The sequence below is a fragment of the Bemisia tabaci genome, chromosome 5, assembly GCF_918797505.1.
Source record: "Bemisia tabaci chromosome 5, PGI_BMITA_v3".
Classification (NCBI taxonomy): Eukaryota; Metazoa; Arthropoda; class Insecta; order Hemiptera; family Aleyrodidae; genus Bemisia; species Bemisia tabaci.
In genome coordinates, this window is record NC_092797.1 from 57,101,998 (window position 1) to 57,120,560 (window position 18,563).

Below are 18,563 nucleotides of genomic sequence, written 5' to 3' on the forward strand. Positions count from 1 at the left end.
AGAGATACGTACCTTCCGACTTGAGCCATTAATATTTAAATTATTTGTCAGAAATACAGAAATAAGTACGTAAAGGTAAACCACTTCACATAGAATTCAAAACTTCATTATTTGAAACATATTGTAAAAGATTCAAAACTAAGGCAAATAACAAGTGCAATAAACAACAAATAGATACTTAAAATTATCAAAATCATTGAAAAAATGATTAAGTAAAGTTTTTTTTGTTTATTTTAGTAATTGTATGGATTGATTGCGCTCTTGTATGATGCCTGAAAATTTTTCACACCTAATTTTTCATTTTAATTCATGTTTCTGGCTACAGTTATGATCCCTTTTTGGACATTCACACTTGGAAGACTGATTTTTAATGAGGGAAACATGACCATTCCATACAGTCGAATAGCATCATTTGCTGTAGCTCTTGTCATTCCTCTTTCAATCGGCTTTTTACTCCAGAGGAAGGTACCCAAAGTTTCCAAGTTCCTCGTTGGAATTTTGAAACATTTCTCAGCGTGTTTGATCGTTTTCATTATAGTCTTTGCCACAGTGACCAATTTCTACCTCTTCAAATTATTTTCCTGGCAGGTGAGTGTAACAAAATTTGTTATTTGTCAGGTGATCATCACTTAAAACCTAAATTGTTTTTCTCTTCATGCATTGAAACCGTTTTAGTTTTGAAAAAGTAGTCTGCATTGAATTAGCGCTGAAAAATGAAAAAAATTAACTGTTCTACTCTTCTTCTACTCCTTCTTTTTACTAGGGCACAAATTCTGTTTGCTCCAAACAGCGTAACTCTCATGAAACAAAATTTGTGCTCGCCAGACGAGCCTTTTCTTGCTTTAAAGAGTTTCCAGTCTTCGGCTGAATTTTTGAGCGCACATTGGTAAAGTAGCCAACACTGGAAGTCTTGTTTGTCTAGTTGTTATTGTATCAGGCACACACAAAAAGAATAAAATCGATGAAAATTGATAAAGTCGATCAAAATTATTGTGTATCCCAACAGACTAAAATTTGTGTTCATCATGTCAAAAATCAACACAAAAAAAAAAATTTATTCATCTTTCACGAATAAGAGCTACCTCTGTGCCTATCAGTACTTTACTCAGCAGGGAACACTTGTAAAAATTTTAGGGGAAAAGGAAGAACTGAATTAGTTTTTATCTAGATATGCCGCTGAAAATCAGGAAGTTAGCAAGGAATTAGAATTGAGCATTCCATTCATCCTGTCTAAAATGAGTTTAACTCAAACGACTAATATCCCAATTTTTTAAGAAATTGGCTGAAATGTTTCCTGGTGGCTACCATCAATCTACATTGTGTTTTTCCTCCAGATCTTGGTGGCTGGATTAGGCCTTCCGTGGCTTGGCTACTTGTTTGGCTACATATTTGCAACAGTATGTAGGCAGTCGTCAGAGGATCGATTAGCCATTAGTATTGAGACTGGGATTCAGAATACTGGCATCGCCATCTTTATGCTGCGCTTTTCTCTTGGCCAACCAGAGGCAGATTTAACCACAGGTAGTGTATTTTTCGGATTTTTGTAGTTTTTAAAACCCCTTGTGCTTCAGTGGTTTATAGAGAAGAGTGAAGCATTTCCAGTCGGTTGAAATGGTGGAGCTGTAGTTTAATAAAAGTGAAAATGAAAGAGTAATTTTCAAATGGACGTATTCATGCCAAAAGGATCTACGTTCAAAGGGTTTGCATGCAAGGTATATATTCCCCTCTTGCTGAAACGCGTCTGAATATCTCTTCAAACATCAGTATAATAGCACAGGCAACCTATTATTGTCACAAAAATTTCATTGAACTTTTTCAGCTACATCACTTCATCATAGGCTTCACTTCAATAATCAAAGTGCAAAACTACATACTCCCATTGCGGTGCTTCAACATTCGATATATTTCCCCATCGATATATATTGTATATTTTGAGGAAACTGTGTCAAGAAACCTAAGTTTTCACTATCATTAAAAAAATGTTGTGCACCATAGAGTAAATACCCTAAATAATAAGTATACAAAATACAGCAGAGGAACCAGACATGATCAATAGTGATACTTTTTCCAAGAGTCCTTAAATTTCATCTTGAGTACTAAAGATGTAAAAAGTTTCCAAGCCCTCAAGATACCAAAAGTCATTTTCTTTTTTCCAGTTGTTCCTGTGGCCGTTGCAATAATGACACCTTTCCCATTATTGGGCTGGTATTTGTGTCACAAGCTCCAGAAACGATATAAGAAACAAGAGAAATGCATGTCAGCTCTTAGTGGAGAAGACCATCTAAATAACTGCTCAGAACAACCACTCAATGGTCACATCAAGCACAATGGCTGCTTAAAGGATCCGGAAAAGTTCTGATATGCTGAGTATTTCCACATTTCCATCAATTGTTATTTAGTATTATGTAGTTGGAGTAAGCTCTGTGTATATACGAAGAAAAGTATTATTTTCCTTATTAGGTCTTAAGTGAATCTTTGTGATATGAAGATACATTCAGTAGGAATGTGTCTTTCCTTTGAATTGAGGATTATGTGTGGAAGAAAAAGATAGTTGCAACCCACAATCATCACGTCTATTCAATGGCACTTTTAGGAAAACAAATTTTTTATAAATTGAAAATCTGAAGAAGAAAAAATGATCGTACAAATGGTGAAACCAGAAAATTAATCGTGTCGGAACTTTCCGTTTACATTAAACTGCTGTATGAGGAAACCAATGATTTTATTTTTTGAAACTGTGATAGTTAAAATATTAAAATATTCCTAAAAAATGTACTGCATAAGTGAATATTTTTCTTTCATATGCGTGTAATCATTGCAGCATTTCAAAAAAATCTGGATTAGTCTATTTTTGTTCAGATGGATGGACAATTGAGCAAATTTTCAGGGAAAAATAAGGCATTTTCTTACAATCCACTAAATTTAATAAAATTTCTTAGTTAATGCTCATGGTAATCCATTTGTAAAAAAATTAACTTTCCGTGACAATTTTGAAACATCTCAATGGATTTATGCTCTTACGGAAAGAATCCGCTAAAAAATCAGCTGTTTTTCTCTCTAAGTAACAAAATTTAAGCACTAGATTGCGATCAGGCGGTACGTTTTTTCAGTGTCATCTTTGATTTTTTATCAGTTATGTTTCTTAAGGGGCTTTGATCCCTAGAAATATTGTTTGCACCTGGCATTGGAAGTCCTAGAATTTTCCAGAGTATTTGTTCGTTTTTCACTGTCCTCTTTTTATTTCTACATTTTCCAAATTGCCTCTAAATTTTTTTATCAAATTTTTTATATGATGGAGCAATTGATTTTTGGCAGGAATCTAATTAATTTATTTATTGTTTTTACGAGAAACATTACACTTTGCACCAGATTACAATTAGTATGTATCAGAACCCTTAAATACCTCTGGAAAATTCCCTGAAAAGATAAGCTGCCTGCAATTCTCAAAAATTCAGAGTTTCCTAACTTTTTTATTCAAATATCTCTTGCAGTGTATGTACATTTTATTTTTTTTCATTATCATACATTATTAAACCAGGATTCAATTCCAGACTGATCTCAGCAGCAGGATTTTTTTGTCTCATTTTTATGAAGCAACAGGGCACGAACTTTATTTCATTTGACATTTTATCAGAGAAATTTTGTTGGTATCAAATTTCTAATGTAGAAAATGTCAGGAAAGAACTACTTCGACAAGCTTTGAATAATCTAGTTTTAACTATTATTTCATTTGGCAACTTAACCTTTTTAAAAAAGTAAATGATCAAGAGCCTATTTGTGTAAGGCCAAGTGTTTTTTTCACTCCCTTATCGATGAGCCAAGTTCAGAGAATCTTAAAATCATTGAATTGAGTAATGATCTCTGTGAAAAACTTTCCTTCAGCTATTCTATAAAATTTTAAGACCCCCCCCCCCCCTCCCAACAACACTGAATTTCAATTCTTGTTTTGTTTTTTGATGATACCCTCCTGGCAATACTTCCTCTACTCTAAGAGAGAGAGAGAGAAAGTAAAAGCGCATGATGGATTTACGGCAGTCTTAAGACTGCCTCTGCACAGTGACCACGCACACTTTCCTCAAAATCTAACCTCCAAAAATCCAAGTTTTTTTTTTAAGTGATAAGTTTGAGATCACCTGACACGGAACATCAAAAAATTCTTCTATGCACTATTATGAAGAGATGATCAACACTTTTGCTAGGTCTTCCGCTATCTTTTTTTTTTTTAATTTTACTTCTTACATGTCATTTGATGACAAATGTTGTTTCTTTGTTTTGTATCCAAGCATGCCCAAAGCTAAGAGAGTTAAGCTAATCTTATCTCTCTCTAACTTTGTAAAAATAATATACAAAAAGTTTTCTTTTTTAAAAAAATCATTTTTATCGAGTTTTCAAAATCAGTTCAAAGCTGAAGTTTTTATGCCGTGATTTCACTGGAAAACTAGAATAAAACCATGTGTCAACGTATTAGTTTCCTGATAAAAATGGAGCTCCTGACCAACGGAAGAGCATACAGATATCTTGAAGATGACGAATTCAAGAAGGGTTTCAAACAATTTCTCAAATTTGTATCAAGACTAAATTATTCTCACCCAAAAATGCATAACATAAATCGACTATTAGAGGTTCAAACTTCTTGTAACAGCGAATGATATGGCTTATTTATTTAAAAACGTGTTCAAGAAAAGTTGCTGTAGAGGGTTTTGTAATTTATATTCAAAGTGTAATCCCTCATTGACTCTACTCCTGTCAGCCGGTCTCTCCCCTTTTTTGTTTTTTTCTCTGAAGTTACCTTTATATCTACTGTTCTGATTTTCCAAAAATTAAAATCAACCTTTAAGATCAAGAATGGCAGACTCTACTTATTGTTCATAGCTCTGTAACTTTATGTCAAAAAATTGTAACAAAATGTTTGTTGAGAAATTTTTGTTGATGGTTTAATCGACAAGCCAATAGTTAGCGCAACCCAAAGTAAAAAATAGTCAGGGATATTGTAAAAAACCGAACAGTAGACGGAGACTAGTGTAACTTGGCAACACTATGGCCCCTAATTAAGGCTCTTTCCTTATCGCTTTGTTGTTAGTCACGTCATTTCTTACTTTTTCTTGCGTATCAATTCATATTGCGCCAACTCTTTGTAGCAGTCTGTAAGAGTGAAAAAACTGGTTATGTTCGACCCCAAGATTAAAATTTGAAGTTTAGAATGTAGCAAATTATGAAGCAGGTGATGAAATTGCTGGGGGTTTCTCCCTTATCTCATTAATACGTAGAAATGTTGTTACAACTTTTTGGGTTTGGACTGTAATAGGGAATTATGAGGCGTAATTTTCAAAATTTCCTCATCTAGATATAATAATTAGATTGTCTTACAAATTACTAACAACTGGTTGATCATTGAAATTGATAGACAAAGCAGTGAACGAAAAAGAGTGGAAAAACATCGAGAGTATGGAGCGATCCTATTGGTTGAAATTGGTGGTTCCTTTAGACCAAGAGAGAAAATGATGGAAGGGTCTCTCATGGGTTGCCTTTAGTTTGTCTATTATTTACCTCCTCTGTCCATTGCAATTGCCTGTATCCATCAATAGGATTGCTTTATTTCCTTTTTTCTTCTTTGTCTATCACTTTGTCCATCTATTTCAGTAATCAGCCTACAGTAGGTGACATACTTATTCTACGGAGTTTCTCAGCCTTAGTCGATTTGTGCCAAAATTATCAAGGGATTATTCCTTCCCTTTACTACACTGCTCTCTCAAATGATAAAAACGTAAAATGAGCGTTAATCTTTTTGTAATATGTACGAGTATTAAACTGAAAGCCAAACAGAACATTGACAGTGTAAGTTGGCAATCACATAACTTGGTTTGCGACGTAAACTTCCTGTCATTTTTTCTTTTTAAATGGAAAACTACTCAACGGCAATTCTTGAAAATTGCCGTGATTTTTCTGCTCTGTGCGAAAAAAATTTTGCAAAAACTTCAAGGAATGATGTAAATTTGTTCTCCTTTGAAAAAGTAACATAGAGGCGGAGATTTTCAGACACCGCAGACAAGATATGAGATTGTGGACTTAAACGTTGATATGTCTTTTCCCTTGCATTTACTGGCAATCTGTGGCCAAGTAGTGCTTTTATTTCAAAAAATTACTCGCAAGATTTGTTTAGAAATTAAAAAAAGAAAAAAACAAAAAACTCAGATGTTCTTGAAGTAAGTGAAAGATGCTACAAGGACAGTCAACAGCCTCTAATTATAAGGCTACCTTATCAACTATAAAATTTATCATTGTAATATTTATTTCTGTATGAGTAATTTTACCTCTGCTCCAGGATAATAAAATTCTCATTGTTTCTATCTGTTCGTGATGAATTCATATTTTAGTATTGATTCGTCTCAGGTGCATGAACTCGAATATTTTATTTTTGTCATCAGTGAAACTGATGATCTCTTATGTTCGTTAGACTGCTTAAATGTTTTATAAGGTAATTGTTACGTTTTGGTGCATGTTATGACAAAGAACTTGTTATCTTTCCTGTTACTGGAAATTTCATGCTGCATCTTCTGTTGTACATCTGTCTCGTTATTGTATTTTGTTTGCATGATCGAAGCAAAATCAAAATATTTTAAATTAAATTTTTTCTAGAAAAGTAGATCAGTGTTGATTTAATTTATCCTTTTTTATTTATTTACCAGGTACCAACCTTTAAACTTCTTCTCTCTTAAAATCCTCCAAAAATGAGACTATCCTCATGGTAAGAAACTCTTTTTCCCTGACATTTCCAGGTTTTCTCCTGCTTGTAACAATTCCGTGACATTTCTCGGTTTTTCACATATTCCCTGACTGTGGCAACCCGGAAGAGAATAGGAGGAAAAGAGAGGGTGTCTATCATCGGATAGACACTCAGAAGGTCTTCAGAGCACTGACTCTAAAGACCTTCTTCTTCATCCTGTCCTGGTACTTTCATAAAAAAATTCAGAAATTCCACTAATTTTCTGGGCATAGCTGGAAAAGACAGTTTTTTCATGAAAGAACCAGGAAAGGAGGGCAAGGCAGTTCTTGTTAGTATTCAGAAGACTCTCGAGCCTCTATTTTCCTTTCCTGGCACTTGAATGAAAATTTCAAAATTTCCACTAGAGCAACATAGCTCAAAAGGCAGTTTCTTATAAGCACTGCGGGCCGATTATTGAAATTGCTAGACAAAGCTATAGACAAAGAAAACGAAAGAGATATGGAGGGATCCTATTGGTTGAAGCGGGTGGTTCCAATGGACAAACGAGGTAGGTAAATAGACTAACTAACGGCAACCCAAGAGAACCGATAGTTAGTCCATCATTTTCTCCCTTAGTCTATAGGAACCACCCATTTCAACATTTTCAACCAATAGGATCGCTTCATAATCACTACGTCTTCTTTGTTCATCGCTTTGTCTATCAATTTCAACAATCAGCCCACTGGCCGCAGGGTTGCCACAGAATTTAGAAAACGAATTTTTTTGATACATTTTGGTGAAATTCCCTGACAATTGAGAATATGCCAGATGATTCAAAACACATCATTTGCGATAGTTTACAGGCATCATTTGTTCGAAACATCAAACTCATTCTTGAAAGCGAATACAGCTGACTCAACGATTTTTCCCGGACACTTTTGTAATTTTCCGTGACATTCCCAGGGTTTCCTGACATTTTACAGTGTTCCCTGATTGGGACAACTCTGCAAATATGATTAACAAGGAGAAATACAATGGTCAAAAATTTTAAATTTTCAATATTACATGATTTTTGAAGTCACTGAAGTTAAAATAGGCCTTGCTTTCCCTTTGCACTAAAAATTAATCCAGGTTAAATTTGAATAAGAAACAAACGAGGTAATTTTTACACTGTGCAGTAACTTTATTTACATTATTTATTAAAATTAACATCACACGTTTTGAAAAAAACCCGATAGTTGACAGGACTTAAAATCACAGTAATTTCATTCCGTTTGCCTTGATTTGCACTATAGTCTGTTTCACGTAAGCTGATACTTTTTATTCGGCATTAAAATCCGTAAATGGCAACGCATCAGTCTTGGACTCGGGTGACCGTACCGCTCGCCAGACATTTGTTCAGCGACCTTAGCAACCCATCCATTGTAAGGAACAATAGGCACCCTTCACTCCTCCTTAATGGGCCTAGTAACGGACCAACATTTTTTTCTCACTGAAAATTCATCTTTTGGCGTGAAAATTTAGTTCCAGCGTGAAATTATGATAAAAACGCACTAAAAGTCAGTCCAATTATCTTAAGTTTGAGCTGATGTACGGCATTTGCGTATGGCCGCGATTCGAAATGCCGTATTTCAGCTCAAACTTAAGATAATTGGACTGAATTTTAGTGCGTTTTTATCATAATTTTACGCTGGAACTAAATTTTCACGCCAAAAGATGAATTTTTCAGTGAGAAAAAAATGTTGGTCCGGGTACTAGGGCCATTAAGGAGGAGTGAAGGTGCCTATTGTTCCTACCCTTACAATGGATGCCGGCCTAATCGCTGACAAAGTATACGTCACCCGAGTCCAAGACTGATTGCCATTTACGGATTTTAATGCCGAATTAAAAGTATCAGCTTACGTGAAACAAACTATAAGAAGTCGTAGCCAAATACCAAACAAAGATACAAAAAGTTTGTTAATTTTTGGATGCTAAACACAAGCATCACACATTTTTCGTTATTTTAATTCAATTTGATTTTAAAATCAAGAAAACTGATCAATTTGACATTTTAAATATTTTCTTACTTAGGAAAAATGACTTAACAGCAATGTACAGACCATAATATGTTGTTCTAATGTCACAAGAAATATTAAAGAATGGAGTAGGATACAGGAAAAATTTGCCCTTCCCTTTGCTTATCTTAATACAGCTATTGCATTACACTGACACTGAATTATTTGCCTCCCACAATAGATTAAATTCATCTGTACCCTGAACTTACACATATCATTCAAATGAGCCGCAAAAACAAATTCAACACAATGTATCATCAATTGATGAGGGTAAAATTTCAAATTTTAGGGGTAAAAGTTGGGTAGAGGAGACAGAACTTGACGAAATAGATCGTAGTTGCTTTTACTTTTAATCAAAATTTATACAAAATTTTTACTGAAATCGCAGTATGATAATTTGTAATCAAGAACACACGAAAATATCTAACATGCTCTCAACGGATGTAGGGCAAGAAAAATAAACTTAATTTGATTTAGTTGTCTTAAGAAAACGAGGCGCATCTTTCTCTCAGCTGGTAGGATCAAAGTTTCAGAAATTTGCTGATGGAATTATAAAATAAAAACTCAACAGATGGACTTTACCAAAAACGGAAACACAAATATATGAGCATTGTACCTCTGCACACTTTGACTCAATTTGACTGAGAGCGTTGAGAAAGATACGTAATGAACACTAGATTGCACAGAAGAGAGGTTTCGCTAATTGCAGGGGAATTCTGAATGTTCTTATGTACTGTCAACATTGTTTGTTTTAAAATTAAAAATACATCCCAAATTATAAAGGTTAGAACTAAAAAGCGCATCCATTTTAACAGCAAAGGTATCTGCCATCAAAGCCTAGTCACACAGCATCATTCTCACTCTCTATATGACAGATGATAATTTTTAGGACGGGTAAAATTTACAAGCCTAGGTTAAAATGATGATTGTATTTACCTACTAGGTTCCAAAGTTAGCATCATACACGACAAATGCACAAGTGAGAAGTAAGGAAAATCATTGCTAAGAAATACATCAGGCATTCTTTTTTTTTTTAATAGTTCTCGATAGTTCCATTAAAAGAATACAAATATTTTTTGTCAATGTTGGCCTAAAACATCGAGTCCCTGATAGAAGGGAACGAAATAAACTTCACCTGGATTCTAGGTGGGTAGGGTTGACCGGAAAAGCCAACAAAGCTTAATGCTGAAAAGTCAGAGAGGAGGTTTTTATCCAATATGTCGATGAAATTTGTAAAATACCAGGCTTTGATGCTACACTCTGCTTGAGTACAAATCACATAATACTGCACCTAGAAATAAGACTAATTTACAAATATCAGGGAGCGCACAGAAAATTACTCGGTGGAATTTCTGTAAATTTGGTATTACAAGCTCCCTGATCTATAAAAATAATTATATCACAAACTTTCAAAAATATTTTCAAAGGTTCAAGTCACAACTCTGAAGCTGCCTGTAGGTTTGGAGCTAATTGCAGTAGTTACCATAAAACTGGAAAAAAGACCAGCTCTCAGGGAAAATTGTATTCGAAAATTCGTTCGACAGATTACTTAAAAATGTTGCAGTTATCTGAAACTGAATTTTCAGGGTTCATGACAGCTTTTTTATTCCAAAATGAGGACTGAGTTCCTGAGTTTTTGAGGACTTTAAAATGGAAATTATCTCTTCCCATACCTTTGTTCTATTGTCATTTGTAAGGTCTCCATGGAGAAGAAAAAATAGACCAATCTGCCAGACGATGTGGACAAAATAACTGCATAATGCAAAAATTCAAAGATGATAATATACATTTGGACAATTTGTTTACATTTAAGAATAATCGAGGACATGAAAATTCAGGGAAAACAAAAAAATTACAGGCGTCTCGAAGAATATTTAAGTTGTCACAAACCCTGATTTTAGTAAAAAAGAAAAGAAAACAAACATGTTTTGATTTGAAGCCATGAAAATGATGGCAGGGATGCTGAAAGTTCTCAGTCTTCCCATTTTTATAGCTGGCCTTCTCATTTTGAAACCCTTTTCTCCTGAAAATGTTTAAAGCAATGGTCATTCTTTAGACCTAATTTCACCAATTGTCGCGATTTTGCAAAAAACACAAAATCCACTGCATTCTACGAAAAACAAGCAAATTTCAACGCATTGGCAAGCTGATCTTCACAGCTTTCCCACATTTCCATGCTATTATGTTTGTCTGCATGATAGAAATGTCCCTGCATAATATTTGATTTCAACAGGAATAAAATAAACAACATAAGAACATAGGGAATTAACAAAATCAAGGATCAATTTTCAAACATTTGGATTTCTTTGATGGTTGAGGAGGGATGGGAGTGTTTTAACCTATCCAATACAATAAAAATAGTTACTTTACAGAATCAGAAGGGAATGTAGAAACGCTTCATTTGTCTACCGTAGCACAATACTCACTGCAATTCTCCTTTACAGTGATGGTGGTTTCTTAGGAATGAGGACAATACTCCTTAATTTGACAAAGACGAACCAGTTCACATTAGTCTTACAGCTTTAAATAGAAAAGAAGACAAGAACACTTTGATAGTCTGAGACTGAGGTAAAAAATCATGTTCAAATCAGTGTTTCAAAATTTTTACAATATTTGAATCTTTGGAGTTTCTGTGATGGAAAGTAAACAGTAAAACTTTGACTATCTAGATTAACCGTGGTCTGACTTTACCTCAATATTTATATTCAGCAGCTGCAGCGCAAAAAGCCAAGCACTCCATCACAAATGGAATAAAGTTAGATGACAGCTCATAAAAATATTTGAATGTAGTATGCATGCATTCTTTGGATTTACATAATTATATGACAGGAATAGATTCTTTCTCTTTAAGGCTAGGTAAATTTCCATTTCCCCACATTCCTGATGCGTCCGGATAGTTACAGCTCTAAATATTCAAAGTTATCCTGTGCCACCTTTACTTAAAATAGCTATCGACAGTATTTTCTCGAAAAGGGGATCTACTCCATCAATTGAATCACCAACAGTTAGTTGCTAAAATTTGATGATCAACAAACTTAATATTCTTAAATTATTACAAGTCTGACGATTATTTCACTGAATCCCGTCCGGCAAACGGACAAAACTAACGTTGCTGCAACGTTGCCGCAACATTATTTTTGACAGTTACATTGTGACAACATTTTCGCAACTACTTCAGGCAACCACTTGCCGGGCGGGATGTTTTTTCTTTGTGCCGAGACAAGGACAATATTTTCTAACTGTACAGAATCAATACAAAATTAACAAGAAAGACAAATAACAAACAAAAAAGTATAAAAATAAACAGATTACATTATTTATCAATAAATTACACATTACGAGTTCAAAAAGTAAGCATTGCCATATTCGGAAGGTTTGGCCTTTTGAGAGCTTTATCTGTTTATTAATCCACATTGCCTTAGAGTATGATTAACTCTATCAGTTCAAGAACCACTAGTTTCCAAGATATTACAATAACTTATTTTACTGCAGAGAAATCATGCATTTTCTTTTAGACTTCCATTGGGATTCATCATACAAATTCTGATAAGTTGATAAGAACCGATCCTTAATTTTTTAAATGCCCAAATTGACTTACTGAAAATTCATAAACTTTGGTACTTCAGAATTCAGCTTAAAAAATTCTACAGTAGCTTGACCAATTAGAGCCAACATATATTGGAACATCAAGTACTAAAATTAGGGCTAATTGATTTTTGGAATATTTTATTTACGCCAAGCTGTGGCACCTTTAAGGAGGGTGGCCCTAGATTCAAAAAGCAGATATTCGAATGTCATGGGGCTTAAGGAAGTGTTCAATCAATTAAAAAGTGGATTATAATGATTAAAAGACATGAGTGCTCAAAGTTTTACAATAATTGTACCTAACACGGCTGTAAGAAGCGCATTAGGGAATTTTCTGAGATGAATTTACCAGTGATACCTGGCTACAAGCTGCAGCTCTGTACATTTTGGGGAACTAGAATGATAACAAAACTAATCAAATCTATGAAAATGAAACAGAAAAATGTTATAGAAGTTGTAACTAGAGACCTAGAGTTGCCCATTAGATTACACTAAGAAAGATCTATGATGTCTTGGGATCCATTTTCTGCCGCAAAGGTACATTCCAGCAGACAGATGGAGAGAAATGAACACCTAAAGGTCGATGTTGCCCTCTCAAAATAATACAAAGTTTCTGAATATACTTTACAAATGCCACGAAATCAAAGGGAAAGTTGTCAAATTAACAGAATTAGAAGAAAGAAAGAATGTACAATCTTCAGAGGAGAGGAACCGATAGGGGCAGTAAAAAGGCACAAATGCCGACCATGACATCATGCCTGCTCTTTCCGGCTGAAAAATGGCTCTTATACTACATTGGAGAGACAATGAGAGCAATTTTACAGGGTTCATGACAGCCAAAATCAAGGACTTTCAGAAGTTACCGGAGACTTCCAAAAAAATTTCAAGAGCTTTCAAGGATGCGCCAGAGAAAATGTACTGGTGTTAAAAATGTTAAGTTCTCTTCTCTTACACATACTTCAATTTTATTCAACTATCGCATGAAAAAGCAAATTTATAATGTACAGATGATGCAATTTGGCATTTAGGAAGTCTCCATGAAGCAAAAGAAAAGAAAGACTTTTAAGTACATTTGGGCAATGCTCAAAATTCAAGAATATTTCATTAATATTTGAAGACAAATGCTAGCATATCCATAGACTTTTTGAAGCATCCCGAACCCTAGTGTTACACCTCTGTTTACAGTTTCATCGTATCAGCCAATTTTACGTATTTTTCGAGGGTGTTTCCTTCTAAGTTTTAGCAGGAATTTACGGCCAATCATGCCAAAACGACCCAAAAACGGCAGTGCTGCTGAAGAGGCATCAGACGCTTTTACAGTTCGTCTTTGAGCAGGAGGGTATACCTTTTGTCCGATGGCGCAAGTTTCTTGAACGTTGATTCTGGAGGTGTGGTGGGACCCGACTTACCGTCGATTTGTAGTATTTCTGTAGGTGGGTCTGGCCCATAATGGTACTCCCTGTGGAGCTTGCCTGAGTACAAATCTTGGATGAATGTTTTCAGCTTGCCGGGGATTGTCATTTGTGACGTGTCCGGGAACATGTACATGTGTCGGAAGCTGTCTATCGCAATGAGTGGCAAGTCGCTTTGCGATTTTCCCAAGTGGTGTAGAGGATGAGCAAACTTTTCTCCGTCTGCTGTGAGGAAGTTCACATTTTCTGCAACAGTAAGAGGAAAATTAGAGTTTGGAATACTATTGCGTAGAAATGGAGAAACGGATTTCTGCATTGTTTAATTAATATTATCTGTATTCTACAGAATGAAAAAAGAACATAGAGAAACAGAAATACATAAAATGAATACAGAAGAGAGATATTTCCCAAAATGCAAACATTTCAGCTTTCTATCTGCAATTTTTTATCCATCATTTGCCTTGATTCTTTTTATAAATAGATTATTTTTTGCAAGAATGCGTCTACTTAAACTTTCATATTTCTTTCAGTGTAAGTCAGAAAATTTACTATGAACCTCTTCTATAAGAACTGGCAAATTTAGAGATGCAAAAAATACATAAAATTTTAAGTTAAGTTTCCAGACTACACAAAAGTTGCTAGCAATTCAATTTTAACTATCTCAGGTGAGTATGCTTTTGACTGACGCTGCACTTGAATTTCGCTGCCTTCACCTCACCTCCAAAAAACTTGAAAGTATTTTGATACGTAAAATAAGGATTAAAACAGGAACCTTAATGCTCATAATTGTTTATACTTACATAATTTAGTATATGCAGAGGTGGGGGCCAAAGCTGTTCAAACGTCTAGCGTTCATCATCAGGGCATACATAGTAATAACAGCAAAAAGGGTAATAAGGGATATGAATGCCCTGATGATGAACGCTAGACGTTTGAAAAGCTTCGGCTCCCACCTCTGCATGTACTAAATTATGTAAGTAAAAACAATTTGAGCATCAAGGTTCCTGTTTTAATCCTTACATCATTATTCATAGATGCTACTCCAATCATGTTTAATGATTTGATCAGTAACATTACAAACAAAAATTGTTCAAATTCTCCTTACGCTTTTCAGATATTAATTAATGATTTGATCAGTAACATTACAAACAAAAATTGTTCAAATTCTCCTTACGCTTTTCAGATATTAATTCATTAACGACGATTTCCTTGAACAGTTTGACCGTTTGCAAATCGTCCGGCTTGTGGAAGAGTATCAAGAATGGCAGGCCCTCTTCTGTCAGCTCCTCTGCATTTTCGAACGTGATTTCTCTGACTAGAGGTACACATTTGTCTGTCATCCACGCGTTTAATTCATCATAATTTGATAAGGATCCTTTGTAAGATTCATTCTCCGAGTCCGGAGTGGCATGGTCGGGACGGAAGGCAATGATCGGTGTGCCAGGTGGATGCATCGTTCGTACTGGCTCACTGAAAATAAAAATACCGGGGTGATGAATATAGCAACACAAATTCCTGAGAAAAATGGAAATCCACAGCAGGTCAAAGCCAAAATTTAGGACTTCCGAGGATTTTTCAAGGAGTTTAAATGGGTAAAATCCGGAAGCGTGGCAAGCTTTGCGATATATTGATTTATGAGAAAAAGGATTGATAAACAGGAAGTTTGCAACGAACACCTTAATAATCGATTCTTTACTTCAGCTTCAAACAGGGAAATATCGATAATCCATTATTCAAGCTTCGCCACTGGTAAAATCAAAGAGCTTTGAGGGCTCTCAGGGGCTGGAAAAAAATTTTCTGGGGATTTTTCAACCTGAAAGCAAATTCTGTAGAGGCATTGCAGAATGCCTCTTAAAAGTAAAAGTAACTTCTTCCAATGGATTTTCTTCATTCTTTGTTACCAACGTGAAGATAGATGCAAACATATGATGTGTAGGTAAACATAACATAATTCAATATCAGTGGCGTGGCGTGAATTGCGATATATCGATTGTTATGCCATTTAAACCTATGGAAAAGGATCGATAAACAGGGTGTTCGCAGCGAACACCTTAATAATCGATTCTTTACCACGGATTCAAATGGAAATATATCGAAAATCAATCATTCACGCCACACCACTGTTCAATATTTCAGAAAAATACCTTCTTTCCACACAGTCATAGATAAAACCACCAGATGACTGAGATTAGAGCCCTCGTCAGCTTGAAGAGGAGCGCATCAATGGTCCTAGTACACGAAATCTACTTTCTTCCCTCGGCAAGATGTAAAGAATAAGTCTGTTCTAACTTGATTGTACACTTGCAAATTTCAGAGAGATCTGGACCTTGAGCCTTAGAAAGAAGACTCAAAGCTTTATGTCCATCAGATTATCCAAACTTTTGGATATTAAAATTGGTCAACTGTCACATTAATTTGGATAACAGGGTGTCTACAAGATTTTCAAAATGAAATTCCCTGACAATTCCAGGTTTTCCATGACAAAAAATGACAAAATTCCCTGACTTTTTGGGTTTAGCCATACAATGAACTAGTTAAAAAATATTTAAAAAAAACTATCCTTAGGAATAGTCATATTCTGAATCACCATGGCGTTGGAAGGAGTTGAGTAATACTTTTGAAAGGAACAAGATCCTAAATACTCGAAATAAAGCTAATTCCAAAATGGTATACTCAGACTAAAATGCACCTTCAAAATTTAATTTTTAAGCTCTACTATGCTCTCTTTGTGACATATTGCCCCGTATACTTTTGAAAATTCAAACTATAGTTCACCCTGGTGGTTTCATAAATATTGGCATATTACTTAGTGCCCTGAAAATACAAGTCTCTTTTTCTTAAAATATAAAACAAGAGTTGTAAATGTGCCTAACTCAGGTAGGTTTTGCTATAATCAAGAGGAAATACGAGTCTCTTCTCGATTTTAGATAAATTTGCTTGATTCGGGATTTTTTTTTTTTTTTAAGGTCAATTAATTCAATGGATTCCAGAACCTATTGTTGGTATTGAATTTGTCTCATACTCAACAAGCGTTGGCTTGTTAGAATATAATTCACCAATAATATTTCTACAAGGTGGATGCACCAGTTGTGAACATGTTGATTTAAGAACCAGAAAAATTTCATGCAAAATGCAGTTGACATTAAATATTTTTTTACTTGGTTAAAGAAAAACTAAAATTCTAGCATTTTCATTAAATTTCCTAACTTATTGAAAAAATTGATTAACAATCTGCTCATAACTGGGGCAATTTTCTGCTGTTAGCAAGTTAACTTCATCTATACTATATTCAAGTCTATCTATACTATAAGCTCCGAGACCTCCTAATTTTGCGAAACTGGTAACGCTTAGTTCCAGCGTTCTACCGGGCCGATTTTCATGATTTTTGCGGCTATCGACGGGCAATTGTCTCTAGATAAGCCAACTCTTTTCAGATTTTCAAAATATGGCCCAGGTTTTTTTATATTACGTGGTAAAGTTGCGAATTCTCCCATTTAAACAATGTAAATTTATACTTTTTGTCATAGTTCGTTTGAGCGTTCTACCGGGCCGATTTCCATGATTCTTAGGTAAATCGACAGGTAATAGGCCCTAGATGAGCCCGCTGTAATCAGATTTTGGAAAAAGGACCCAGGTTTTTTTAAAATCACGTTATAAAAGTGAGTGAGTTTACAGAATGCTCCGGTACTGCTAGCGCTATGCGCGGGAGGATGCGCAGTGGTCGAGGAGGTTGCGCAGTAGATGGGTAGCCTGCGCATCAGCTCTACACTTATCTACACAAGATTCGCACTGGCATTCTCAGGTGGAGTGGTGGCCGTGTCGTCTAAGACGTCGATTACGTCCACTTTGAACTCGGTGTGGGTTCGATCCCCGACCCCCGATATCTTAATTATTACCAATTACCTGACTACCAAAGTTCATTGTTTTACTGCAATATTTCATCAAGCAGTCATTCCAAAACGCGTCCTTTAAATTTTAAAGTAATTTTATGTAAAGTTTAAAATTAAAGTATACCTCATATCGTAATTGTTTAGGGGAAAAATAAAACTAACACTGATAGGAGGGTAAAAATAGGGCCGCGAAGCGGCCCATTGATGGCGCGGAGCGCCTTCAGGGGGTTGGGCCGCGTAGCGGCCAGGGGGCGTAGCCCCCTAGTTTAGTATATCTTGCCATTTGGCATGAACTAAGTAGATAAATTAAATAGGGCAGATCGATTCGATCTTTAAAGTTAGCGAACACACATTAGTGAACCTAGCGGCCGTGTTGCAAACTGGTTGAACAGAGCAGTATTCATTATCAGCCACGCGAGCGCGCTACTCGGCCAATTCGGCAGTGACGAGCAAAAATAGCCGCGAAATGTTCGAATTGCGAAAATTCCCTGACTTTCACCGGTTTTCGATCAAATTCCCTGACTTTTCCCGGTTTTCCAGACAGTGATCAAATTCCCTGATTTTTCCCGGTTTTCCAGACCTGCAGACACCGTGGATAATCTAAAGAAAACCCTGCTACATTTTTTACAGTCTAAAATTAACGCAGACAATCAGACATCAACGTCTTTATCAGAGACAAATGGCCTCAATCCTGAAATTTTTAAAGTCTTGTTGATTGTTTGCCATCACATATTTAATTGCTGCCTTGAACATCTCATAGGTAATACTCCGATCAAAACAATATCAGCAAAACTTACCCAACTCCGACGTAGAACAGACAGTCTTCTTTTAGGTTCGTGGCAACTCGTCTGAAAATATCATATTCAGGCACATCTTTGGTGTCAAAGAAACCAATGATAATTCTCTTTTTTGTCTA

General features: G+C 35.4%; 2 protein-coding genes and 1 long non-coding RNA gene across 10 annotated transcripts in view; 2 read left to right on the forward strand and 1 right to left on the reverse strand.

Moving 5' to 3' along the window:
• The window catches only part of LOC109030900 (sodium/bile acid cotransporter 5), a 59,102-nt gene extending 52,459 nt beyond the window's left edge, over positions 1 to 6,643 (forward strand). For all 6 annotated transcript variants that reach the window (XM_072301010.1, XM_019042108.2, XM_019042107.2 and 3 more), the window contains 3 exons: positions 326 to 588; positions 1,335 to 1,521; positions 2,157 to 6,643. In XM_072301010.1, coding sequence (XP_072157111.1) covers positions 326 to 588; positions 1,335 to 1,521; positions 2,157 to 2,359 — 653 coding nt within the window. In that variant the 3' untranslated portion in view covers positions 2,360 to 6,643. The remainder of the gene's footprint in view (positions 1 to 325; positions 589 to 1,334; positions 1,522 to 2,156) is intronic.
• Positions 6,644 to 7,454: 811 nt separating this feature from the next.
• Positions 7,455 to 8,700, forward strand: LOC140224695 (uncharacterized). The gene is made up of 2 exons (XR_011899943.1): positions 7,455 to 7,997; positions 8,623 to 8,700. It is a non-coding gene; the product is annotated as an uncharacterized lncRNA (long non-coding RNA).
• Positions 8,701 to 11,308: 2,608 nt separating this feature from the next.
• ERp44 (Endoplasmic reticulum protein 44) overlaps positions 11,309 to 18,563 on the reverse strand; it is a 29,557-nt gene continuing 22,302 nt past the window's right edge. For all 3 annotated transcript variants that reach the window (XM_019042101.2, XM_019042100.2, XM_019042102.2), the window contains 3 exons: positions 18,445 to 18,560; positions 14,932 to 15,227; positions 11,309 to 14,003 (listed from right to left, as the gene is read on the reverse strand). In XM_019042101.2, the coding sequence (XP_018897646.2) occupies positions 13,660 to 14,003; positions 14,932 to 15,227; positions 18,445 to 18,560 (756 nt within the window). In that variant the 3' untranslated portion in view covers positions 11,309 to 13,659. The remainder of the gene's footprint in view (positions 14,004 to 14,931; positions 15,228 to 18,444; positions 18,561 to 18,563) is intronic.